At 39.2% G+C, this 26348-nt stretch overlaps 1 protein-coding gene and 1 long non-coding RNA gene across 2 annotated transcripts in view; one reads left to right on the top strand and one right to left on the bottom strand.

The window, feature by feature from the left end:
• On the top strand, positions 1-22743 carry LOC116716038 (semaphorin-5B-like). Its single transcript, XM_032556778.1, has 22 exons — positions 1-384; positions 8528-8716; positions 9800-9899; positions 9971-10016; positions 10386-10448; positions 10538-10636; positions 10738-10951; positions 11132-11417; positions 11553-11688; positions 12550-12757; positions 12850-13057; positions 13371-13488; positions 13570-13754; positions 13902-14045; positions 14131-14278; positions 14448-14673; positions 15335-15556; positions 15999-16169; positions 16854-17003; positions 17111-17146; positions 17819-18030; positions 18820-22743. The coding sequence occupies exons 2-22, from the start codon at positions 8572-8574 to the stop codon at positions 18979-18981; spliced, it is 3279 nt and encodes a 1092-aa protein (XP_032412669.1). The 5' UTR covers positions 1-384; positions 8528-8571; the 3' UTR covers positions 18982-22743.
• Positions 21543-26348, bottom strand: part of LOC116716042 (uncharacterized) — a 26076-nt gene continuing 21270 nt past the window's right edge. Inside the window, exon 2 of the long non-coding RNA XR_004338374.1 lies at positions 21543-26028. This is a non-coding gene — a long non-coding RNA (uncharacterized LOC116716042). The remainder of the gene's footprint in view (positions 26029-26348) is intronic.

Here is a 26348-nt window from a genome sequence, read left to right as displayed (position 1 = left end):
TATGGATATGGAAAGTATGGATTTACATGAGAATCTGTTTTCTGCAAATCTCATAAATTTAGTTATTTTTTTAACACAAAATCTTCAACTAAATCTAAACCTGGTTGCTCAGTTTTTGGAGGAACTTTACAGTTTGCTGAGCACAAACAGAAATGCCCAGTCCTCCCAGTTGCCCCTTCCATCTCTCTCCCACACATACACACACACTGCTACCTTCCTCCACCTCCCTGCTCCCTCTCTGGTCAGCGTGCGGCTCTGTGTCGATGTGTACCAAGTTTCCCCTCGTGGTTTTCATACCTCTCTCTTTCCCTCCTGCCATGTGAGGCAGCGGGATCTGCACCGCTTATCTTTTTTTCTGCAGACTCTGGATGTAACGATGAGCAAGTAAGTAAGGATTTTTTTTTATTGTTATTTTTTTATTATAAATATGCAGTGTCTAAGCAGGCACGTGGTCCATGAGAAACTGGCTGTTCAAATGCTGTGTTTTTCTGTCCGTTCATGTAATTCTCCTTGTTGTGCATGACCGCATTTCCTGCAAGCTCTTTGCCTTCGACTTATCGGTGTCTCCATGTGCTGCGTTCAGCACGGATACCCGTTTGTTAAGACATCAGGTGATGTGTGCTGGATGTTTTTGTTAATTATTTTCCTCCTCATAGGCAGTTAAATGAAACAGGTATTCAAAGTAGGTATTTATCTATTAACCAGCTATGACCAGGTGCTCTACAAGATTTTAGCAGAGGATAAAAAAAAAAACATTTCAGAGAGGCCTGGGGTTATAAGGTATTGTTGTTTTAAAGAAAACACTATGTAATTCAACATAGTGCATTCAATTGCAATGACCTCACTGCACAAGACTCCACTTCTGAAGAAAAAGGATGCTAAACTTCTTTAATGTTTGCTGCAAAACGCCTGGACAAATCAATAAAATACCAGTAGAATAGACTCTGGTCAGAAGAGGCCAAAATTAATTTCTATGGACATCTTTAAATGTTTGGAGGAGGAATGGCACCGCACATCACCCCAAAAGCACCATACCAACAGCGAGGTTTTAGATTTGGACATTAGTTTGGGGCTATCTTTTAAGTACATCGTACTGGCAGGGTAAGGGTACCGAAACATTTTTCATGACAGAACCGGAAGGTTACACAAGACTTCAGTGGTTTTGGGACCCAAACACACAGCCAAGTAAACTCTCAGTTGGCTTTAGAAAAAGAAAATAAAGTTGTTTGAAAGGATCCAGCCAGTTACTTTACTTGGATATAACAAGAAAATCTACTGAAACATCTGAACATCATAGTGCTGAGAAGGATAAAATCACCAAACAAAACACAACTCTTCATTCTGGGGTTGGGAAGCAGCCCTGCACCTGTTTGCTTTCCTGTGGTCCTCCTGAATGGACGAAGTTTGCTCAGTTGTCATGTCTCATCATGTGACCCAAACACTGGTCATGTGAGGTGGCTTTGAATGGATTATTCTGTCTTTTTTTGTGGCGCTCCTCAATGTTGTCGGTCCCTGCTCTGTGTTTGGCGACGACAGTCCGGTATGTGAAGCAGTTGTGATTACAAACTAGTGAGGTGTTTGGTCAGGATACATTTGAGCAACTCCAGCTGGTGATACTGTTACAAGATAGTTTAATTTTTCAAAAAAAGACAGAAAATGCATCTTTGTTGATGACTTATGTCTAGATTAGCCCTCTTCTTCAACATTACTTCAGTATAGATTATTCATATATCCCCAATTTAAAAAATAACTGCCATCTCAAGGTTGAAACGAGTGAAATGTACCCCAGTGCAATCCAATGATATTATGAGAATCAGATCCAATTACATAAAGTTCAGTTGAATCCAAATTATTAAAAAATTCAATCCAATCCAGCTGATCACTTAAATGTCAACTAGTACACAGTTATCCAAGGAAACCCAAGCATTACTGACTCTGCAGCATCCTGAGCAAGTATGTGGCAACAGTGGAGAGAAAATTGTTCCTTTAAACAAAAAAGAAACCAACAGGAGAACCCGATTCTGTGTAACCAGCCACCTGCTGCAACCAGAAGGAATGGAAGGAGCCACGTAAAAAGGAATAGGAAAAAAACAGATCAAGAATACTTTCTTAGAATACACAGAAGTAAAATTCTTATAATAAGAATAATGAAGAATTATTTTGAAACAAGTTTCTGCACAAATATGTGAATTTTGTTGACAAATACCTGTTAAAATAGACTAATTTCATGCTCTAAAGTGACTGAACATAAATAATTCTGCCAAAATCCCTCTACAGTGATATGGAATATGCATTGCTGATTATTGCAAAGTTACTGCAAAGACTCTGAACTTTTTCTTCTAAAACAAGTTGTTTTAAGATATTCTGGGAATCATGCACGAGACTTATAGAGATTTTCCCCAAGATGTATTCCCACAAAGTTGTGAAACACTTCTTCAACCGTCCTGGCTGGACCGTTTCTTCCAGAAAAGCAAAAGGAAAGGAGTTTACTGATAAGGCAGCAGGAGCAGAGATGAGATGGCCCGTGCAGCTGTGCGCCTCTTTAGGATTCCTCCTCTCTACCTCCTCTTGCCGGGGCCAAACCGCCATCATTAGGTTTGGCACACAACCCGAGCATCCATTGTTGGGGCAGCCATGGCACGTTAGTGTGTCTTTTTAACTGTGGCTAAACTCAGTCTATTCACTTGTAAAAGAGAGCAGCCATTGGCAGAAAGTTGGCAGGTTGCACAGAGAGGCCATTCACCCCACTAGGAAGGAGCTGAGAACACTGCCTCGGAAATGGTCCTCTCTGAATATTTTGATGGAGAGACTTCGGGTGCCCTCTCAATATCCATTTGCTCTAAGTCGAAAATCTCCACAAAATGACTCCAGTGGTGATCAATACTACTGCTGGTCACGGTTGAGGGGTTGCTTGCTTTGAAAGAATTTCAGGAATCTGCTTTTAGGGTTTCGTGTGAATCTTTTTTTCAGATTAAGGAGGAATCTGGAGCAGGAATCCCAGGTTTTCTGGTAGTAAGGAGGAGTGGGTTGATTCACTGTTTCCTTTCAAGATATCTGGACTGAGTCCAAGTACTCGGTTGGTTTCAACAACAGTCTGATGTACGAGGGTCAGATGCGGGACCCCCAGCTTTTATTTTCAATGCTTGCAAGGAACAAATTACAGGGCAGCTGAATGAACAAATAATTACTTGTAATTAATTTCCCTGTCATACATCCCCACAATGAAAAGCATTTGGATTTGATTGAAGCACGCCTCAGCGTGTTCTCCCTGCGTCTCAGCAGGCTCGTTTTCTAGACCCTGCGATTGTCCGTTTGAAAATTGCTCCATCTTTTGTGGACATCGTGCGACATGTATGATTATCTTTAATGGCGGTTCTGCAAGAAATGAGGGAAGCGGCCTAATTCATCCTGAGGAAGAAAAAAAAGAAGAATAGCGCCGACTTTGCATCAGTAGGTGCTTGTTTGATGTATTGAAGCTTGTCATCTAGTCACAAAAGAGGTTCATCCATGCCTTACTCTCCCCGCCTTCATTCATAATCAAGCAGAATCAAGCAGTGGGCTGAAAGTATTCAAGTGAGACGCACTGAGGGAGGGCCATCCTTTTGGCTTATGAGAAGAGTGAAATGTTCTCCGCTACAGTTTCTCCTAAAAACAAAGGCAAGGGTGCTTTAATAGAAAGTACTTGTGAGTAAATGAGACTGAGGCTCCAAAACACAAGAGTCTTTCCGGATCGATATGAACACTCAATTCACACCTATGGCTTACCATTTTGCTCCTTGCCACTTCCATCCAATCATTTCATACTTGCATCAAATAATGGACCCCCCAACGTAAAAAAAAACCCCAAATAAAAAAAAAACCATACACTAAGCAACCACCTTCTGGTGCATGGTATCTAATGGAGTCACACAGCCAAGTTTACGTACAGTAAACTATGAGAAAGATATAGAAAATTGCTTTAAATTGTTGGTTGTTGATGTGAAATTTCCCCCCATCTGGTGAGAATTGGCAATATACAAAAATAAATATCAATACAAATTCACCAAAGTCAGTCTGTCTTTGCTTTGATGCAAAGGGAAATGATTACACAAGCCATTTACAATAACACCAAATTTTCATGGCCAGACAAATTTTAATTACTGATGTAACAGAATAGGTTATGAGCATAAAGGGATGGACAGTATTATTTTCCGGTATTTTCACAGCTGGGAGACTTATTTAGTAAACTTCAAAAGTACAAGTCCTTTTGAAGCCCGGAGGTCTGGAAATGTGAGCTTCTTTGTGATTTATCAGACTCTAGAGTGACTCTGTGTTATTGCTCAGCAAAACCAGGTTTACGTTGCACACACACATCCTCCCAGATCAATGCTTTTTTGCAAATTAAAGTTAAAATATTGATCCAAGTATTTAATTTACAAAGTAAAGACATCAACCTCTACGGTTGAAGAAAGGGTTTAATCTTTTCTCCAAAGAGAAATGAGTATTTAAAGAACTTATCCAAATCATGTGGCAGTAACAAATGTTAGGGTGAAGTACAAGAACAAAGGGATTGCCCATATATAGGCATTGGGTTTAAAGAGGAAGCAAGCAGAGCTGTTTCTGGTGTAGGAAACTGTTAACATCAGAGGAGATGATGGACAACAGGCCTCAGCCTAATGACCTGCGGTCCACATTAGTTTTGGTCAACAGTATGTATTTCACAATCCAGCTAAGCTTGTTCTCAGTGTAAAGTTCTACGACTGTCGATTGTTTTGGTCTGGTGAGCATTGATTTTATCAAAGCAGTGAGTGCTAACATTACTGCTTAATCTGGGTTTTGCTCTGTGTGACTGAGTTTTAATCTCTCCCCGTGGAAATCCAGGTATTTAAGAAGCGAGATTAGTCCCGACTGAGTAAAACAGCAGGCATACAGAGCTGTATTAGATGCCGAAACATAGAGCTGTCTTTCACTAGTGTTATTTACTATACCTTACAGCAACTGGTTCCTCAATTAAGACCTTGGCATGGTTTCTTGTATGAGGAGGTCACATGTTTTACTTTGAGGTCCTGTGGGATTTTTTTCCCTCCTCAATGCAAACACAAAACAAGTCACATGAATTGAAGAGTCTGTATTTCTAATCTCCACACAAGCTGGTATGGCTTTGTGGTGTTTTTCCAGCACGGGCAGCATCATAAATAAATCCTCTGACGGGCCGGTGGGTTTTGGAAACAGTGCTGAGCCTGAATTTCTCCTGCCGTACTTCCTATTTCGCCTCGATTCTGGTTGCATAGTCAATCCAAAATAGCTCAAGGCTGATTCAGGTCTGGCAGCAAAATGTGTTTTTTGCTCCAAATATGCACAACACAGTCTGATCAGCTGGGCCATGTCGGGTGGACCGTCATGGCACCAACTTTTGACAGTGATATAACTGTTTTGTTTTACACTGTGTATTATTGTAATTTTGTTTTTTTGCAATTGTGACCAATCCAATGGAGGAAGCTCATGTCAGCAACATGTGAATCAGATTTTCTTTACCTCATAATCCATACTTCATAATCACAAACGACTGAACACAGATTGACCATACAATCGAAAACTTTGCCTTGTGGCTGAGTTTGGAGTAATGTCCACATTACTCAGGATGAGCCCTCAATCCATTTATTGACATAAAGATATTTCAATTCCTTGAGGATGAGATTTGCCCTCCATGAGTCTTTTAAAAGGACTGTGCAGAGAGATTGTAGTTTACAACATCTACAAAACTCCACTTTTCCCACGGCACAAGAATTTTTACCTAACTTCATTTAATGAAAAAGCACAAATGTGCTTGAAATAACTGCTGTCTCATGTTAGCAATGGGTTTCTGCAAAGATACGTGTGTAACTATCATCGCTTTATTTCAAAATAGCCTAAAAGGTTGCTGGTAGACATTTTAGCATTACGAACAGGTTTCCAGATCACCAAGAACTTCAAAGTGTGAGAGTGATTGTTGGAGTCAAGAAGGGTTCTGGACAACCAAGAGGCTCCAGCCGCTGTTGTCCAAGACAGACATCAAATGCAGAGTTTCTGCAAGAATGGACAGCAGAAGTCTCATGCAATTTTAATTTATGGTTTCCTTACTTGATTTGGTTCATTCGTCATGTCTTTCTTTTCTTGTGCTCTTTGTTCCCTTTCTTTTGCACCTTTCCTTTTCATGTCATTGTTTAATTCCTTCTTTTATCCTTTCTGTCCTTCTTTCCTTAACATCCTTCCTTGAATCATTTCTTTCTATATTTTTTGCTCAGTCCTTCCCTGTGCATGTCTTTTCTTTCTGGTTCGTAAAAAGGTCCTTAGTCACTTCCCCCTTCCTCCATTTCTTTCCTTTCTTGTGTCCTTCATTTCCTCTTTCATTCAATCCTTCCTTATTTCAGTTTTTTCCAAACTCCAAATTCAAAGCCTCGTTCTAAAATGGATACCAAAACTTCTACAGCTTTGAGTCCTCAAAAGTCTGTGATTTTTACATGAAAAATGTGTCGACCGTCATTTACTTTCACTAGACACAGACTGTCCGTATGAGTATGTTTCTGTGCAGCCCTGGTAAATCGGTATGACACACGCATTGTTCCCAAACAGACAAATCCCAGAACATCAGGCCTCTCTGTTGCTGGGCCGTGCACCGTCTCATTTGCAAAGCCGCAGCACAAAAGTGAGGCCAGCGGTGGAAGCTGCGTTTCCCTCCCCACTTCATTGAGCAACAATGTAAAAACCAGCAGGTTCAAAAGCCTCTGCCTCCACACACACGCAGTTCTCGCAGCGAGCAACAGACGGACAGATCTTCACTGCCTTCATTCCCATGGCTGGTGGCCAACTAAAGATGAAAACTGACAGCATGCTGCAAGCCATTTCAGCTGTTTTCATATCACACACATCACCACAAATTTAGGTACAGGTTTAAAAAGTCTTTGGTGATCAGGCAGACACAAATACGACAACAAAATGCTACTCTTGTTAAAAAAGACAAACTTCATAGTTTGGAAATATTCCCTGTAGATTGTAGGTCATTCATTGCATGTAGAGTCATATGTCACTCTTTTAAAGATTGTGCTGTTGCAAAACAATAGTTTGCAACAAGCTGTGAGAGTTGCCGTTTCTGTAAAATAAATGGCATTCTGATGGTTCAATAACGGGGAACGTAACCCAACTGATTACAGTGTCTGGTGAAGTTATTCGTATCGCTTGAACTTTTTCACGTTTCGCCGTCTTCCAATCACAAACTTCAATGCATATTGTTGGGATTTTATGCAATCTAAAGTAGTGCATGGCTGTGAAGTGGAAAGAAAAGGCTACATAGTTTTCAAAATTCTTTATAATACAAATATGAAAAGTGTGGTGTGAATTTACATTCAAGCTAAAACAACTTTCATTGTGAGTGTTTTATCTGGTGGGTCTCTACCAGTTTCGATTGATATTTTGCAAATTCGTCTTCAAAATGTAGCTGAAGAATTATCCTTGGACTTTAAGTAGGCCAGTTCAATACTTTGAACCATTATAATATACTTCTGGTCTCAATGTTTAAGGTGTTTGGTGTGCTTGTTTAGTCTCTCGTATTTTCCTCTATGACTGGTCTTAGCTTAATTTATCTTCCGTCATGTCAAATTTAAATTCAAATTGAAACAGTACTTTACTGGTCCCAAAAATTAAATTAAATGCTGTTAACTCAAATTAATTCAAACTTCTTCAAAGTTATTGATAGCTGCATTCCTGTTTTCTAACTCTAAAATTAATCAATTTTAATTCGATATTTAATTGTCAGACGTTTTGTTCTGGTGTCAATTGTTTTTTGTTGCATTTTCTCAGATTTAATTATGTGTAAATGTTTCAGCTTTATTTGTGTTTTACATGTAAAATGATGCAATTTAAAGCCATTACAATTTCTGTTTGTTGAAGATGTGCATTTTTTTCAGAAATTTCTATCATGTCTACATATCTACACAGTTGCTCATTTGTTATGATTTCCTTGGATAAACTTCTGCATCCTAAACTATTCTTCCAGAAGCACACAAGCAAACATCCACATAAAATACTCCGCCTTGTTGGTTTACTGCAGCTTTAAAACTTTTGAAGCTGTTTGTCGGCCCCAACAGGCACGGCTGATACAAACCAGTCCCCTTGTGAACCTTAAGTCATCATCAGTGAGCAGATTTGATGTGCATAAATGGATTTTGATAAGAGTTCATGCCCCCTGTTTGGCTGTAAGCCCAGACGAATCTCTCAGAGGAGACCCTCAGTCAGAAATGGCACCTTCGCTTTTTAGAGGCGGCTTTAAAGAGATTGGCGGTTCTGGCCCTTTTGAGGTGAATTGGCCATGACTGTGTCCCGCTGACAGTGAGAGGCCGGACTGTCGGAGCAGACAAACAGAGGCAGCATGGGGACTCAAGGCTGATTTAGATGAATGCCGAATGGAGCAGAAAAAAACCCGTGTTGCTGCTACATGATAGATGTTTTTTATATTATTTTACCATCTACATTTTACAAAAGAGTTTTAATTCTTCATTTTCGTCTTCGACAGGTGATTCTTGCGGACCTGAATTGGGACTGAATGTGTTTGTAACTATGGTAACGACAGGGTGGAGGGTATGGGCCCTCTCCCCTTGTGGACTCATGCTGGTCATTGGTTGGTCTGTGAGTTTGTCCCAGCACCAGAACGTCAGTCTTGCAGACTGCAGCAGGAAGGAGCATCCCGTTGTCTCCTATCAAGGTAAGTTCTTCCTTTTTACTCATTAAAAGTCTTCAAGCTTAGATTAGCTGACAAAATGCATTGTGCGCTTTTCTGCAAGGCTTTGATGCATTGATGTATTAAAGCAGCACAATCTGAAATTCTCGCACCGTGTTGGCACTGCGGAGGTCAAAGTCCGAGGACTTAGAACAAGTCTGTGTCTGGAAAACAAATGACTTTTCTGTCTGAGCTGCAGGATTAGTGTTGTGAATGTGAGCGTGTGCTTGGACTCCGCATTTGGTTGCTTCGCAGCCAAGTTCACTAAAGCATTATGCGATCAACTCTCTTGAAAACTGGAAACTCTATCAGAGCTGGGCCACAACTCTGCCTGATGGACACGGTCTCATAAAAAGCTTTCACAGAAATCAAGAGTTGCATTTAATAAATGATAATAAGGGGCTGTTTGTATTTTTGGAATAAAGTGAAACTGAGAATCAAATTGGATAATATTTCAATATTTTATTTATTTACATAATACATAATAAACTAATTCATTTAGATTGCAGTTGTCAGTGGTGTCCGAAATAACTTTTTCTCTAGTCTCTTTTTCTACCCGTTTCAAATGTGAGATGTGCGCATTCCTTTCAGTGCAGAAGCAGTAATCTGCTCTGAAACACACACCATATATTTTTGAATGCAGAAAGTTCATGTAATAGGTTAAAATGACTAAAACACTGTTTTATTTTGACTGCTCTCACCCAAAATACCCAAAATTCTGACAGGAAGAAAACGTTTGCAAGATAAGTCAAGAAAAAATACAGCAAGAGTTAAATGAGCCTTTAAACATTGTGCCTTGCCCTATGACATTTTTATGTTTTGGAAATGTCAAGATTTGGCAACATATCAAGCGCAAAGTGGAATCTTTAAGTTCACACCTCTGGAAGATTGTGCTCTTGTGAGCCCTTAAGAGATCCTTCAAAACCACAATGTTATTTTTCCTCGACTGAAAAAGAAAATCTCCCGAAACCCCTTTCAAATTTTTATATTTTGATTTATTTCTGTTTTACTTAAACATGTTAGTCTTTAAAACCTATTTACGTCTGAGATATGTCTTCCAATTTCCAGATTTGAGGACGAGGATGTTTGAGTTCTCCTATCCAGGAGTGAAGGATTTCTCCCAGCTGGCCATGGACATGAGCAGAAACCAGCTCATTGTAGGGGCAAGGTCAGTTCAACCATTACACAGCTTCCCCACTGTTTACAATCTGTTTTCTAATCAGAAGTTTTATTTTCCAGAAACTTCCTCTTCCGGCTGAGTTTAAGCAACACCTCCCTCATACAGGTAAGCAGGAAGTGCAGAATAATTCCTCTGTTTTAACCTTTTAGGTTTTATTCCGTGGGACATACCAAATTTAGAAATCTCTGGGTTAAGATGAGGATCTACGTATATTAGGGCTGAAAAGATTATAGATTATAGAAACTCAGAAAATCTGAGAAAGAAATTCCAACATGGATTTTTTTGTACATGAATGCACTCTTAAAATTTAAAAAAGCCTCAAATTAAGGCTTGCCTGCTCTACTGTCCACCCCTCATTCATAGTCTTGCTATTGAATGTTTAAAATCTTAACTGCAAAAACTGCTCCATACATTGCAACCAGTACTTATAATATAAATACTCAAAATTTATATATATATTTTTTTTTTACTCAGGCAACGGAATGGTCTCCTGATGAAGACACAAAGCGCTCGTGTCAAAGCAAGGGGAAATCTGAGGTGATATGTTACAAAATCTGGCCGAGTCGATCACTTTCACTCAAGCAAACTCAAACACTACAAACTTTTCACTCTTCAATGACATGCAGGACGAATGTCAAAACTACATCCGGGTTTTGCTTATCAATGGGAGAATGCTCTTCACATGTGGAACAAATGCTTTCACACCCGTCTGCGTATCTAGGCAGGTTGGTACTCATGGCCTTTTCTGAACAGTTTCCTATATTTCATTTGATATCTAGATTGTTTTGTTTGTATATTTATAGAAATGTTTATTCCGTTCTGTTAGATTTCCAACATCAGTCAAATTTTGGACACAGTGAACGGTGTCGCACGCTGTCCCTATGACCCCCGCCACAACTCCACTGCCATGGTGACGCAGAGGGGGGAACTGTACGCCGCCACGGTGATCGATTTCTCCGGACGCGATCCGGTCATCTACAGAAGCCTGGGGAACATGCCGCCTCTTCGGACCGCCCAGTACAACTCCAAGTGGCTCAATGGTTAGAACAGAACCACATCCGTTTAGATTTTTCCCAATGGAAAGTTGTTGTTGACAATACTCTCTTTCTAACTGCTAATATATGACTCTTGAAAGTGCCCTAAGTAATGTCCAAATTAGCTTACCATGTTCATTTACCAACTTTGATGGTTTTTTTTTTGTTTGTTTGATTTTTCACCAGAGCCTCATTTCGTGTCTGCCTACGAAATCGGCCGGTTTGCCTACTTCTTCCTGAGAGAGACTGCCGTGGAAAACGACTGTGGGAAGATGGTGTTCTCTCGGGTGGCGCGGGTCTGTAAGAACGATGTCGGGGGACGTTTCTTGTTGGAAGACACCTGGACCACCTTCATGAAGGCTCGCCTGAACTGCTCACGCTCAGGTGAAATCCCCTTCTACTTCAACGAGCTGCAGAGCACATTCCACTTGCCGGAGCAAGACATCATTTATGGCATCTTTACCACAAATGTGTGAGGATTACTCATTTTTTGACATGTTTTACTTTGAGTCTGTGAATTTTGGATTCATATCTTGACTCTTTTCCTTCTCTTTCTTGTCAAGCTGCTCAGATAAAACCATAATTAACACTTCCCTGTTTCCTTTAGAAACAGCATATCAGCTTCGGCTGTTTGTGCCTTCAATCTGAGCTCCATCACTTTGACTTTCAATGGACCCTTTCGCTTCCAGGAGAACCCCCGCACTGCCTGGCTCTCTACTCCAAACCCTATTCCCAATTTCCAGGTATAATTCCCAAAGCAAAGATAATCTATTTCATGTTGAATCCAAATGACAGCTGTTTGCTTTGTCCTCCTCATTTCTACAAAACCAATTATTTCCCATAAGCAATTTTAGGAATTCCTGTCATTTTGTCCACATGTTAATACCTGAATCCTCATAAATAAGTTTCTGACTAAAAAGCAGCACATACACTCAGCTCGTGAAAAAAAAAAAAAAACTATATTACTTGTGATAAGCACGGGTTTACAAGGATGAAACTGCAGATTTTTTTTGGTGTACAGTTAAAGAAAACAGTGAGTGTTTCTTAAAGTGATACTGTATATTCAACCAGTCACGGAAAACAACCAATCACAACTAGATAGCTTCTACATACAAAGCCTCAGCTATGAGCAACTAAAACAATGGTCAATGGTCAGACAAACAGCTTTACCGTCGCTGGTATTTCATAAGTGTTGAAATTGTCAAAGCAGTACACCATAAGGGTAAAATATTTCAGCAAAAAATAGAAATGTAACAATTTCCCAAATCTTAAAATACAGATAGTAACATCATCTTTTACAGAAGAGAAAAAAGCATCTCTTTGGTCTTTAGTTTTACACAAACCTTTGCAGAAATGTTTGTTGTGAATTCATGATGAACTCTTGTATTTACAAGTACAGCTTAAAAATGTTCATATTCTGAAAATGTCCAATATCCATTCCAGAAAGTGAAGACCAAATATTATATAGACTCATTACACATGGAGTGAAATATTTTAAGTTTTTATTTTTGTAACACTAAAATAAAAACTTAATCTTACCAATGGTAAGGTTGAGTGGAAGGAGAAAGTGTTCTTTGACTTGTTTGCATACTATTGGTCTTCAGTGCGGCACACTGGAGGAAGACGGCCCCGGTGGGAACCTAACAGAGCGTAGTCTTCAAGACGCACAGCGGCTCTTCCTCATGAGCGACGTCGTCCAGCCAATTACCACCGACCCCTTTCTTACCCGGGACAATGTCCGCTTCTCCAAGCTGGTGGTGGACATCGTGCAAGGCCAGAGCGCTCTCTACCACGTCATGTACATTGGCACAGGTGACAAAGGGAGATTTATTCCTCAGTAAAATATGTGATAATTCTCTAGATACATTTCTCACTTTAAATTTGATGTGGCCTGATCCAATCAGAGTATGGCAGCATCTTGAAAGCTCTGGCCACAACCAACAAAAGCCTTCAAGGCTGCTACCTTGAAGAGCTCCGGATCCTCCCAGAGGGGCAAAGGGGAACAATAAAGAGTCTGAAAATCCTGCAGAAGGACAGGTCGCTGTTCGTGGGACTCGATGACAGACTGGTGAAGATCCCGTTGGAACGCTGCTCAAGTTATCAAACCGAACGGTACGAAGCTGACCACCTGCCTTCTAAATGAGACTCTGCATTACCAGGTTGTAGAGTACCTTGGAAAAGTGTTACCAGCTGAAGACATCTGTAAACTGACTGACAATAAAATTTAAATTAGATTTGGGGCTAGACGACCTTCATCAACATGCTTTGATCCATTGTAGGACAAATCCATTGTAGGACTATCTGCATTGTGTAATGGTGTACTGAGATATCAATTTACACCAGAATTTAATCGCTTAAGTTCTCAGATTTAAAGAGAATGTTTGTGCAAACCACAAAACAAAGATGAGGCTTCTGTTTGCATTAGGAGCTGTTTGGAGGCTCGGGATCCTTACTGCGGATGGGATCTGGAGCAGAAGCTATGCACCACCATTGAGGGAAGCTCCAACATGAACCATTGGATCCAAAATATCACCGAATGCCCAGTAAGAACAAGTTCTAGATATTATAGTAACCCAGTACATTCCTGGATGATAGCGACTAAGACTCATGTGACTCCCTTGGAGGTGAGGAACTTGACGCAGGACGGTGGGTTTGGTCCCTGGGCAGCGTGGCAGCCTTGTAACCATGACGATGGCGAGGGCACTTTCAGCAGCTGCAAGTGTCGGTCCCGCTCGTGTGATGGACCGGTGGCCAGATGTGGAGGGGTTGAATGCAAAGGTCCAACCATCCAAGTGGCGAACTGCTCCAGGTAAAGGTGATTTTCATGGAGATCTTCAGGATTTCAACACTAATCTCTAAATATCCATTAAAACAACTTCAGGATTAAAAAAAAATTGCCCACAAGATCAACTCCAATAAATCCGAAAATGCTTACATTACCCCAATCTTCACCTAGAAATGGTGGCTGGACTCCCTGGTCCTCCTGGGGTCAGTGTAGCAGCAGCTGCGGCATCGGATTTGAGGTGAGGCAGCGGTCCTGCAACAACCCCTCGCCTCGCCACGGGGGTCGAATATGCGTTGGTCAGGGTCGGGAGGAGAGGTGAGGAACACGCCCTGCTGCGGCTGCTACAAATATGTCAGCACTGACAGTGAAGAAACCGCTCGTTTTTGTGATTTTTTTGCAGGCTGTGCAATGAGAAAAAGCTGTGTCCCCTGCCTGTGTTGTGGACAGCCTGGGGTCCCTGGGCTCATTGCAGCGCTGAATGTGGCGGAGGGGTCCAGTCCAGGACTAGATCCTGTGAGAATGGGAACACCTGCCCTGGATGTGCAATGGTACAGGCGTGCTTTGAATAAAATCAAATGTTTGTGGGAAGAAATTTGTAGAAAAATACAGATTACTTAAAAAATCTTTTGAAAAAATGCTGTTCCTTTTATGTTAGCTTTGTGTAGGAGTGTGAAGTGTAACTAAATACTTTTGAGATTCCTTTATACTGATTTCCAGGAGTATAAAGTCTGCAACCTGGAGAGCTGCCCTGAGGTGCGCCGCAACACCCCCTGGACACCCTGGATGCCGGTCAACGTCAGCCACGAAGGGTCCCGCCAGGAGCAGAGATTCAGGTACACCTGCCGGGCGCCACTTCATGACCTCCAGCAGCTCCAGCTGGGCAAGAAGAAGCTGGAGACCCGCTTCTGCCCAAACGACGGCTCCGGAGCTTGCCAGACTGACAGTGAGTACTGGACACGACAGCAAAACGATGCTGATGAAGCAGTAAAAAACATTTGGTACTGACTGTGAGCTCATGGCCTTTATGTCCCTTAATGATGGCGTATCCAGATGCCAGTTTACTTGTTGGGGTTGTTTCTATCTGACACTTGGACACTTTTTGTGGAAAAACCTGGATTTTCCAGGTCTGGAAAAGTATAGAAAAAGAACAATTATGAAGACATATTTGTATATCGAGACTTTTCCCTTTTCCAAGGGAATCTTTGGAAAATGATTCCCTTTTCCTTTATTTCCTTCTCTTTGTTCATTTTTACATTGCTTCCTCAGTTTTTATTCTTACTTTGGCTGCAGTAAAGAAGTGAATTCAAATTTGGAACCCTGAACGCTTCAGATTCATATGTAAATAATTTGTGATTGTGGGTGCCTGTTCGTGCTTTCAGTTTGACCCATATTGCACCTCATTAATTAATGTTTCATAACACTCTGTCTGCTGACTCTGCCAGGGAAAATACTGGCCCTTTATTTGAACTCATGGACCACTTGGATTCTCTGAACTCGTATGATGTTTGGACGCTGCTCATAACAAGAATTGAACTTGTTTTTTTGCATTTAGAGCTTAGGAATTCAATTGACTGTAAGTAAAAGTCCTTTCCCCGGATTTGTAGCTCTGGTTGAAGAGCTGGTGCGGACTAGTGGCAGAACTACGTCCCAGCCCCAAGGTGCCCGATGGGGACCATGGGAAACGTGGTCCAGCTGCTCCCAGCAGTGTTCCAGAGGTTTTCGGACCAGAAAACGTAGCTGCTCCACGTCAGAAGGAAGGACCAACCTGGCAGCTTGTGCTGGATCTCCAGTGGAGTATCAGGACTGTAACGCTCACCCCTGCCCAGGTAACAGTCACTGTTCACTAGTTTGCTATAGTGAACAGAGTAATCATGATAAATCAATTATTGAAATAATATTTAGTAATTTCTCTTTTTAGTAATTTATTAATTGTTAACTGGACCATTAAAAAGGCCATTTGCTGAAAAAAACATTCTCAGCAGTAATTAAGCCATTTAAGATAAAAAAAACATTTTTGTCTATAAATCTGTTTTAGCCAAAATGCCTCAAGTTCAAATTCACTAAAGGAATGCTATATTATTGAATTTTAGGCAATAAAATGTTTACTTTCTTATTTAACAACAGAAAGTGTTTTTAATATTATATAAAAAAAGGCAAAGTGGTTGAATGAGAAATTTGCAGAGTTTTCTTGATCCGATTCGATGGAATATTCGATTCCTAAAATGATCGTTAGCTGCAGCCCCACTTCTTCATATGCATGCTTTGCAGTGAGTGGAGCCTGGTCATGCTGGTCTGCCTGGACCCAGTGTTCCTCCAGCTGTGGAGGCGGCCACTATCAGCGAACTCGGACGTGCAGCAGCCCGGCCCCTGCAAACGGAGGGGACATCTGCATTGGCCTGCATACAGAGGAGGCCCTCTGTAACATACACCCCTGTGAAGGTATCCACTCCATATGCAATGCAAAAGATGTACCTCAATGATCCTGCAGCCGGAATTCAAGAAGAACGCGGTTCGACGGCATTTGAATCAAAGAGGTTGAAAACAAATGCACGCGACTCTTTTCAGCTAAGATACACTGAAGTTTGTTTTTACATGACAGAATGTGAAGAGGATAAAGGGATATGAGTCAACTGAAAGGCTGTGAATGCTTTAAAAAACTTTTGCAAATTCATTTCTTTCAAATCGATTAAGTTCTTCAGTGAAACGGCACATATATTATTTAAAATTCATCTTTATTGCCAGGTCAAATAAAAGCAAGTAATTTATCATCTATGTTTTGTCAGTTTATGATTTTTTAAATTATTTACACATTAGTTCTTCCCTATGAATACCTCCATTTATCTTCTCATTCAATTAAAACTGGAACTGCCATTGAGGAATTAATATGACCTTAAATAACAGGTGCTTCACATTTTTCAACATGTCATCAAAGGATATAAAAACGGTGCTTGAATGAACATTGCTGGGAAATTCACCACAAACAGATCAATATTTGCAGTGAGATGGAAAATAATTTGGGTGTGTGAGCCTGGACAAACACACAGAGGGGGAAAAACAGGTCTAGTACTGTATTTTGTGCAAAAAAAGGATTTTTAAAAATTGTTTCTTTACACTGCTCTGCAGGCTGGGGTGAATGGACGGACTGGGGCGAGTGCGACGACGAGGGTGTGCAGCATCGCAGCCGACGCTGTCGGGAGGAGCAGGAGGCTGAGGCCAGCCTCTGCCAGGGAAACCTCACTCAGTCCAGGCCATGTCAGCCGCATGAGGTACCAGGTACGCAGGCATTTCTACCAGTACACTGCTTTAGAAAGATGCCAAATTTCTGCAGAGACCCAATCAATGTGACCAGTGTTTCTTCCTTTAACTCTGTCTGTTTTCAGTGATTTTACCCGGGCAGGAGAACCAGAGCTGTGGAAGTAAGTCGGTTGTTATATTAGAAAAATGTATGTTGGGAAAAAATAAGCAGTGAACATTTTTTTCTCAGGTCATGTATTTCTAAATATATTTGACATATAATTTGAACCAGATGTCTGTAAAAAAAACAAACAAATAAAAAAAAAAATCTGTGATAAAATCAACTGAGACAGGAAATAAAAATTTAACAGGCCTACTGAGATTTCTTCAATACTTAGTAGAAAAGTTGCTTTCTGTATGGAGAAACTAACTGCATAAATTGCTTAGATTTTTCTAGTAAAGTATCTTAGACTCCTTGGTCAGAAATCATGCAGTCATGGTAGTTTTAAGGTGAAATTGTGTTATTTGTACTTCTGGATTATGGCCACAAACGATGCTGACAGGAAAACGTAAACGTTTCGAAGTTACGTCCAGAGAGACCTGTTTGCTTTTGCCCACCATAAGTTACTTATTATGCTATTCCCTGAAAACAGAGGCTGTATTGCTATTTAAATACAAATAGATTTAATTCATTTTCTTAGCCTTCTAGATATTTTGGCAACTTCTTTGCTTCCATGTCTTCAGTACTTACTTCTTATGTCATTCCACATTTTTACACGTCCTAATTTTATCTAAATAGCTTTGAAACGAGACATGAGATTTCACCCACACTGGGCTACACTTTTTATTTCCAGATTTCACATTGTTCCAGTTGGTGGCAGTGGGCCTAGCCAGCTTCTTTGCTGCAGCTCTCCTCTCAGGGTTGGCGTACTCATACTGCCACCACCTGAACCGGCCGTCGGCAGAGTCCGCCGTCATCCACCCCAGCACCCCCAACCACCTGACGTACAACAAGCAGGGCAATGTCGCGCCAAAGAACGAGAAGTACATCCCCATGGAGTTCAAGGTGGGCCCGCTGCTGTGTTGTGATTAGCACTTCCCCCACTTACAGATTTGTTCTGCTTTGGAGCTTTTGTCACTTTTTGTCAAATTAAGAAAAATCGCCTTAGTGAATGGAAAAAGTAGTTTTTGAACAATAATAAAAGCTGTCCAAACCAACCAACATTTGCCATCATGTGTTTGTTACAACTTGCAGTGAGTCTTACATCAATGGATGATGCTTAGCCCACTATTTGTTGCAGAATTATAATTTAGCTACATTAGAGCATTTTTAAACATATCAAAGATCATCTTATCAATTGGATTTAGGTCCTGGCTTTGACTGGTAACTCAAGCAAACTTGGGATTGCTTCAGGAATTTTCCGTTGATTTCGCACACAAAGCCCTAAAAGTGTCTGACAAATGTCCATTACTGTTCTTAAATTTCTTTAGATTCAGTTTTAATGTGTTCATGTCGTAGATCCTTTAGCCTACTTCATGGTGTCAAAGTGTTTCTACTCAAGTGATTTCTCTAACCTGCAGGTAATCAGGCAAGCGTGTGGTTGGTTAAATTGAACCAAAGTGGCTACTTACAGTTAATTTACGATTCAACAAGGAGGAGAAAATATTTCCACATCAGGCCAGACTGAGTTATGTAGCTTTCCTGAGATTACCCTTTTAAGATTACAATTGAAACATTCAATTGTGACTAAAAAGCAAAAACACAAATCTATGAGAGGGCACACAACTTTTCACATCACTGTATACTATATATTAATTTAGAGAAAGTTTTTTAAATGCTCTCTTTATGCTGCAGACGCTAAACAAGAACAACCTCCATGTGAACGACGATACGTGCAATCACTTCTCCTCCCCGATGGCGTCCAGCAACATGTTCACCGCCACCTACTACCCTCCCTGTGTGAGCAAGTACGACTTCCATCCCGACTCGCCCTGCAGGTCCTACATGCACAGCTGAGAGGAGCCGTTTCTATGCCAACATAACCGGAAAACCTTCCTGAAAGTTAAAAACATTTTTCTGGCCATTGGAATTTTTTTATTCAAGGTGCAGTTTCCCCCCAATCACCAGAAATATTCTAATTAAGGACAAATATCCAAACAGTTTTCAGAAAAATCTACTATTATGAATTATGAAGAACAACATTGAAAATAAATGTTATTTATTTCAGAAATTCAATTCAAAAAGTGGATATCTTGAGGCACTACAGGCGCAGTAATATTTCTTTCTTTTAAATTTGATAATACTGGATGTAATGAATATCCAAAAGTTTCGGAAAACTTGATTGTTACGTTAGACCAATAAAAATAATTATTTCATAAGGATATGAAATAATTCCTATGAAACAAGGGAAATCTGGCTGCCTATTCACTATATATTTCACCACATATTATTGGAAAGTTGAGTGGAAGGAAAACGTTCAACAAAAAAAAAGGCATAATAAATGGCAGTCATGAGAACATTGTGAGTTCTATCAAAGTAGTCTGGGCTTCCTGGACATTTCAGCAGCCTAAATTGCACTGATGTAGTAATTCATGCAAAAGGAGCCCTGACCAAATAGTATGTGGGAATACTTCTCAGTTGGGTGACATTTATGTATTTAAAAAAACAAAACAAACAAAAAAACCATCTTAAATACTCTTCAATAGAATATTTTTTTTGGTATTTCATCAGCTGTAAACCACAGTCATCACAAATAACAGAAATCTACTCTCAAAAAACATTCAGCGCGTAATAAGTCTACATAAAATATGACTTTCACTTTTTGAATGGAATTCCTGAAGCAAAGGTTTTGATATCCAAATTCATAGAGATCCACCCATAGAAAGAAGAAGAAGAAGAAGACCTTCCTCTGGTCTCAGACACCAAGTCAATCATAAACAAAGAGCTGCCTTTGGTCAGGTTGACCCATGAGCCACCTAGACGTCATTGCCAGAGGCTCAGGGGAATCAAAACAAAAATGCTCTAGCCTTGAACTCCACAAGCCGGATGTGTTGTTTTATGAACTCTCTGAAAACTAAAAATGGCTTCTGACGTTCTGCACTGATGTTCTGTCGGAGTGACAGAGCGGTTTCAACTCTCCACACAAGGGGATTGACTACATCTTAATAGGAACCATCAGGATTTCTTACACCCTGCTGAGCCACAGACTCTCTGAACGGATTTCTGCTTTGACGTGCAGATCTGTGGCTCACTTGCTTTAATTTTTGTGTTAAAACTGCAATGAAAAGAAGACGAAATAGAAAACTTAAATGTTGTTTTTATCAGCAGAATGTATAAATTATCTCCCAGGTGTTCAGTGGGTGAATATTCGGGGATGTGAACATAAAATTCAATCAAGTTATATCTGAGGTATTTCCAGTCCTGGTCAGAAGTTTACATACTTCTTTGATTCAAGGTTTTAAAAATGGATTTGACATGTCCTTCCAGAATACAGGGGTTATACAACAAACATCCTGAGTAAGGTTTGAATTTATTGTGCTTTTAATCCACAGAGAATCAAACTTACAAGCTTAAAGCAAAAGCAGTAGTGGCTTATCTGCAGCTTGTTCAAGAAGACCAAATGTTAATGGTAAAATCTATAGTAAATTGAAAAGATTTTAAATACTGTTGCAGTTGCAGGTTTTATACTTATTTGCAAAACAACGGGTCAAATAAATCTGCATAAACCCCAAGTTATTGACACTTATTACAGTAAATGTATATATAAACTTCTGAATGATACTGTACTGTATATAGAATATTTATTTGGTTAAGGAAGTTTCCCCATCTGTGGTTCCGAGCAATATCTCTGATGATAAAGCAAAATTTAGACACAATCAAGACTTTTTTATTGTTTTTTTTTTAAAATGAATCACACGTTTTCTTAAATTACAAACAATTCAGCTTTTGTTTCTCAAACTGAGTAGATACAAATCAATAATATAATCAAGTCATAAATAAAAAAACAATCAAGTTAATCTGTTGTGTGTAAATATTGTTTTTATGTACTGCCTCTTAATACATTTTTGTTCAAACATTTGAAGCTATTTCTTAGAGATCATTCATTGTTCGATTAATGAGAAACAAACACAAACATATGTTAATTTAAACAAAAGTTTTACATCCTTTGTATACAGTGTTCTGAAAAAGTGTTTGCCGCATTCAGATTTTCTCTTTTCTTGCTTTTTCAGTGAAACTTGCTTTAATGCTTCATTTTGTTGTTGTTTTTAGACAATAAAAACAAAAGAATTTAGGCCATTTTCAAGTCCTTAGTTAGCAAATTAAGAAAATTATTTGCTAACTATACTGACCACTCAATTGCTGCCAAATGCTTAAACTTTATATCAAACAGAATATAATAGAAAAATTCTTTAATTTCCCATATAAGTGAAATTGAGGAGTACCACCATCAAATTAAAGGTAAATAGACCCATGCACATTCAGACTAAGGTTAAAAAAATTAAATGTAAATATAAAAACCAGAGATGGTACAGTAAGGCCAAAATTACAGCATAAGAAAAGTAATACAGTAGAGCTACTACAAATAGCATTCTAGGTTTAATTAGAAAGATGCAAAATATGATCCTTGGTATGTTGAGAATATGCATCAACAGGCATTAGTAGCAGATTTGCCACAAAAGGTTAAAGTGCTGGAAGGTTTAAAGTATAAACAGAAGACATTTGAAAGGAGGTAAAAATGGTTTCAGTGCAATGTGCCTTACTCAAGGTTGTAACATTCTGTATTATTATCATATAATTTTCATAAAGTATGAATTTATCCTAGAATTTCTGCGTTAGCACTCATTAAGCAAAGACGTCATTAATAACACCAGAGATATTCTGTACTGAACATTTCTGCACTTTTAGCTGAAATTACACATTTTTCTATGTATCTGGTGCCAAATGACAATGTTTCTTTGACGGATATCTTTTCCGAATATGTTAGAAATTACATCTTATTGTAAAATAGCAAAAAACATAATACCGTTTCAAGTTGGTGACAAATTCTGTTCACTTCTTGCTGATGTAGCAAAACCCCTACTTGTACTATACCTGCCCTTAACTGAATTTTTTTTTATTATTTTTGTGTCCTTGATCTCATTTCTCAAAATGAGAAAGAAATTGTGTGTTTTTTTGTTTGTTTCTGTGCCATGTTTATATTACTGTGTATGTCTAAATCACAAATCTGACTATAATGAGACACCCTCTCAGAGATAGAGCCATGCAAAGGTTTTCACCCTGTAGTCACTAAAAACCTCCTTAAGCTGCCAGTTAAGGTAAAGCGCCATATCTCTATCGTGTAAGGCATAAATACCATACATACACGGTACACTTTTAAGTTTTTTATGTATAAAAACATTGGAAACCACATATATCCTTTTCACTTCCCAAGTGAACACTACTTTGTATTGGTCTATTGTGTAAACTGGAGTTTGTGGTTACAACCTCATAAATGTGAAAAAGGTTCAAGAGGAGTGAATACTTTTGCAAGTGTTGAGATAAGAAGCAGAAAACACCCAATTTGGATAGAGAACTGTTGAACACTTAATTCAGTATCGTCCTCACACTTTGCTCAAAGAGCTCTAAAAGTAATTTTCTTGCCCTAAAAAAAACTTGCTTAATGTGAATTTGACTGAACACTGCCTTTTTTGGACACTGTAAACTTTTGGTACTCTATATTTTTGTATTATGTATACTGTGAAAAAAAAAATCCAGGTGAATAAATGAATTATGATGCCAGTATTTTGTATTATTTGTGCGATACAGAAAACTGTCATATCTCTTAGACAGACAGGTGTTATTTTGTGTGCTTCCTCCTTCTAATGCCACCCTGGGCAACTGTCAATAATGGCCCATTTCAAAAACATGGGCCATAGCGTTACACCGCAATAACGCTATGAGGCTTTTAAAACAGCTATATCATTGGTATCACCACGTAAAACTGGGAAATATTTCCAAATTTTGATTTTCTTAACAGCTCTGAGAGACAGAATTTGTGCAGAGCAAAGTATAAACGATGATCTTAGTCATAATATGTAAAAGTAAAATGGAACGAACACAGTTTTAAGAGTGCGTACTGGTTTTAAAACCAGCATATTGTCTAGAGAGTGACCCTTATAGGTCAGCTCAAGGTCACTTTAATCTGAATCATAAAATCCAGCGGACCAGCTTAGGCAGGCAGGAGAGCAAATAGTCTCCAGAGGGGAAAGGTGAAAAGTAAGAAATATGTGGATGAACATAAAAGAAACAAACTACTCAAATTTAGTGATCCGTCGTCCTTCTTTTCCATTAGGTGATGTCTTAAATATTTAATGCTACATGTAGGAGACGAGAAATGCAGGTAGACATGGAGCTTTAGTTTAATAGTTGTTTTTTTTGTCTAGTGCTGCATATTGACTGTGTTGCTACGCTTTACAGAAGCAGGTAAGAAGTGCTGAAGTGATGAATTATAAAAGTAGAAAGAACTAGTTGAGTGGTTCCTCTTGAAGTCTTTATCCAAACATGAGGAACGTGAACATACACACAATGGACGCCTTGAACGAGAATGCTTTCTGCAGAAGATGATTGGGAAATAGTTTGAATTAGTGGGATGACTGTTTAAGTCAGATGAAAAAACACCAACAGGATGTTGTCCAGGAAATACTGTGGAGGCCAAAGAGAAAATTGCTTTATCATGATCCCTTAAAAATCTCTTTAAAGGAAAAATCATATCTCTAGACTTTGTATATTTCTCAAAAATGTTTTCAGTTCCCACTGGAACTGAAAACAAAAGTTTTAGAGTTGTGAAAGCTTTGAAAGCGAAAAAAAAAAACCATGGGGAAATTCTTGTCAAAAGTCTTCATGGTCACTACACCCATTTTAATCCTGTTTATATTTCACTGACAGTTCAGTCATTTAATCACAATGGTACCAACCAGTTCCTGCCTAAAGACCTACACTTGGTAGGCTCAGAATTTACCAGACAACATTGTTAAATGAACTCCTCCTTGGTCTGGACATTACTTCAACTGAACTTTTAGATCGTTTCAATAACTCCATGGATATCACTAGTCAGATTATGCCACATTTTTTGTACAGTTACACCACTGACTATCCCTTCCTCCCCAAACAATTCCCACATAATGGCTTCATACAGACAGCTCTGCAGTGTTTTTAGCTCACAGTCCACCAAGCAGCGACACACCACTGTCTGACCATTTAAAATGCCTGCAAATCCACCAGCTTGCCCAAATAGACTAAAGTATGTACACCTATTAATTTCTATATTTATGCAAGTTTCTTACTGGAGAAAAGAGTGTAAAAGGTGGCTTCTTTTATTGTTTGTTTGCAATAGCATGAAAATCTTTGCTTACTTAATCATTCCTAAACTTACGGTAACACAAACCTAACAATTCAACAGTTTCAATACAAAACAAGTTTTCATCCATCATTATTTTTGCCAGCAATAAATTAGGTCAGTAAGACCTAATTATTGGTCTAAGTTGCTCTTTCTGACCTGCTCCAGAAAGAGCAACTTAATCCTTCCAGTTTTAAGTTCCATAATCCACCACACACATTAGTTAGATTAGTCTGATCAAAGCGAGACTGGACATGTGCTGACATAAGTCTGAGAGATAAATTGGCTCCTTTTCACTTGTTCAGTGGATGATATGAAGTGCCCAGCCGCTAACATAACACGTGTTGCCTCTGGGACACTGTACATCACATGCTTCACCGGTACAAGCCAAAAATAAAGTTTGCACTTAGTTTTGTTATCTGTGCCACTGGACCAGCGTGTTTACATCTTTGGGTCTTCCTAAATGGATTCGTGCAATGTTGAGTAACAGGGGGGTTTCTATGTGGTCCTTCATGAAAACAGAGGTAGCTATTTAAAGCAAAGTGAAAATACAGCTTGAAACCTGTGATATGTGACTGCAGTTTTGTTCAGGTGAGTGTATGCAGCAAGGTACTTTACTAAAATAGCAACTGGAGATAAGTGCCACTCAAAAATTTAGACGTTTGAGTAATGGAAGAGCTTCCTGCTGGACTTTCTAAAGTTTTAAGGTCTCATTTCAAACAGATTGTTAAAGATTAAGTCCCAACTTTAACCAACTTTTTCTTAAAACAAAAAGCCTACAACACTGTCCTCACACTGTCATCCTGAAAGATGAAAATGACATAATACATCTGTCAATATATGTTTTATCCACTCATCTAATACCCAGATTGCAGAGATCACAAGTTCAAGAGGAAAGCACAAACATCCCTCTCCCGGTGTACGAAGGAGTTCAAAAGGGAAATGGTCCCAGTTGAGAGTTCTGGGTCCACCCGAGAGTCTCCTCAAAATCTAAATGCACAAACAATGCTACTGTTCACGTACAATACATTATTAAAGTACTTATAACATCTAGCTCAAGTGTTGTTTCTGTGGAGTAAAGAAGTTTGTTGACAAACGTGAAGCATTTTCAAAATGCAAACGGCCTCTTAATGTGCAGTGGTGAAGATCTGCAAAATTAAGCACAAGCCAGTGATAATCACTCCCATCAAAAAACAGACCTTTTCAGTTCTAAAACAGATGTGTTCACTTTAACTAAACAATGCCTAAAGTTTCAATATATTTTTTGTTTCCTGGATAGAATAAACAAGCAGCCAAAAATGGAGCTTCACTGAAAGTTAGCCTTGTTTATGTTAGCATCTGAGCTACCTGTAAGTAATTAAAAACCTGCATCACCCAAGTGTTCTGTGTAAACGGGATACTGGTAAAGTTCGTTTCCACTTTTGTGTACTAACACTGTTAGCACACAAAGTAAATTGTACTGAAAGTATTGTAACAGGAACAAAACACTTAAATAATCTCAACTGTTGGTAACTAAATTGTTACATGTTTTAAAACATAAATAATGCATGTGTAAATTGAGTATTACAAATACATTTTTCTGTTCTTGTGACTTATGTACAGGGCTGTATTGGCGTACCTTGCCTGGCTTGTCTTTGTTGGGGATCTTGCCAGTGATCACCTGGAGATTGGCTCCTTGGACCCACCACCTGACAGGGGAGAATTTGAGTTCAGATGCCATAAAAAACAAGTCATATTATAATGACCTGACTCTACAGACATAGAGATCAGTATTATTTGTAATTATACATTTGCTTTAAATCATCCATAAAGAATGAACAATTGATAACTGAACAATGGATGACGCTACAATTGCGACAATTACCCATGCTAATAACCAGGACCGCAACTAACAATTATTAGGATTATTAGGATTTAAAGCATGGTTGAAATTTATCAGTGCATAAAGCATATGACACATGCCAATCTGTCTGCTAAGAAAACATGTTATTTTTTCTGTAAAATTATC

Source organism: Xiphophorus hellerii, chromosome 24 (genome assembly GCF_003331165.1).
Source record: "Xiphophorus hellerii strain 12219 chromosome 24, Xiphophorus_hellerii-4.1, whole genome shotgun sequence".
Classification (NCBI taxonomy): Eukaryota; Metazoa; Chordata; class Actinopteri; order Cyprinodontiformes; family Poeciliidae; genus Xiphophorus; species Xiphophorus hellerii.
The sequence above is the reverse complement of the archived record's forward strand: the minus strand, read 5'-3'. Positions and strand labels throughout refer to the sequence as shown.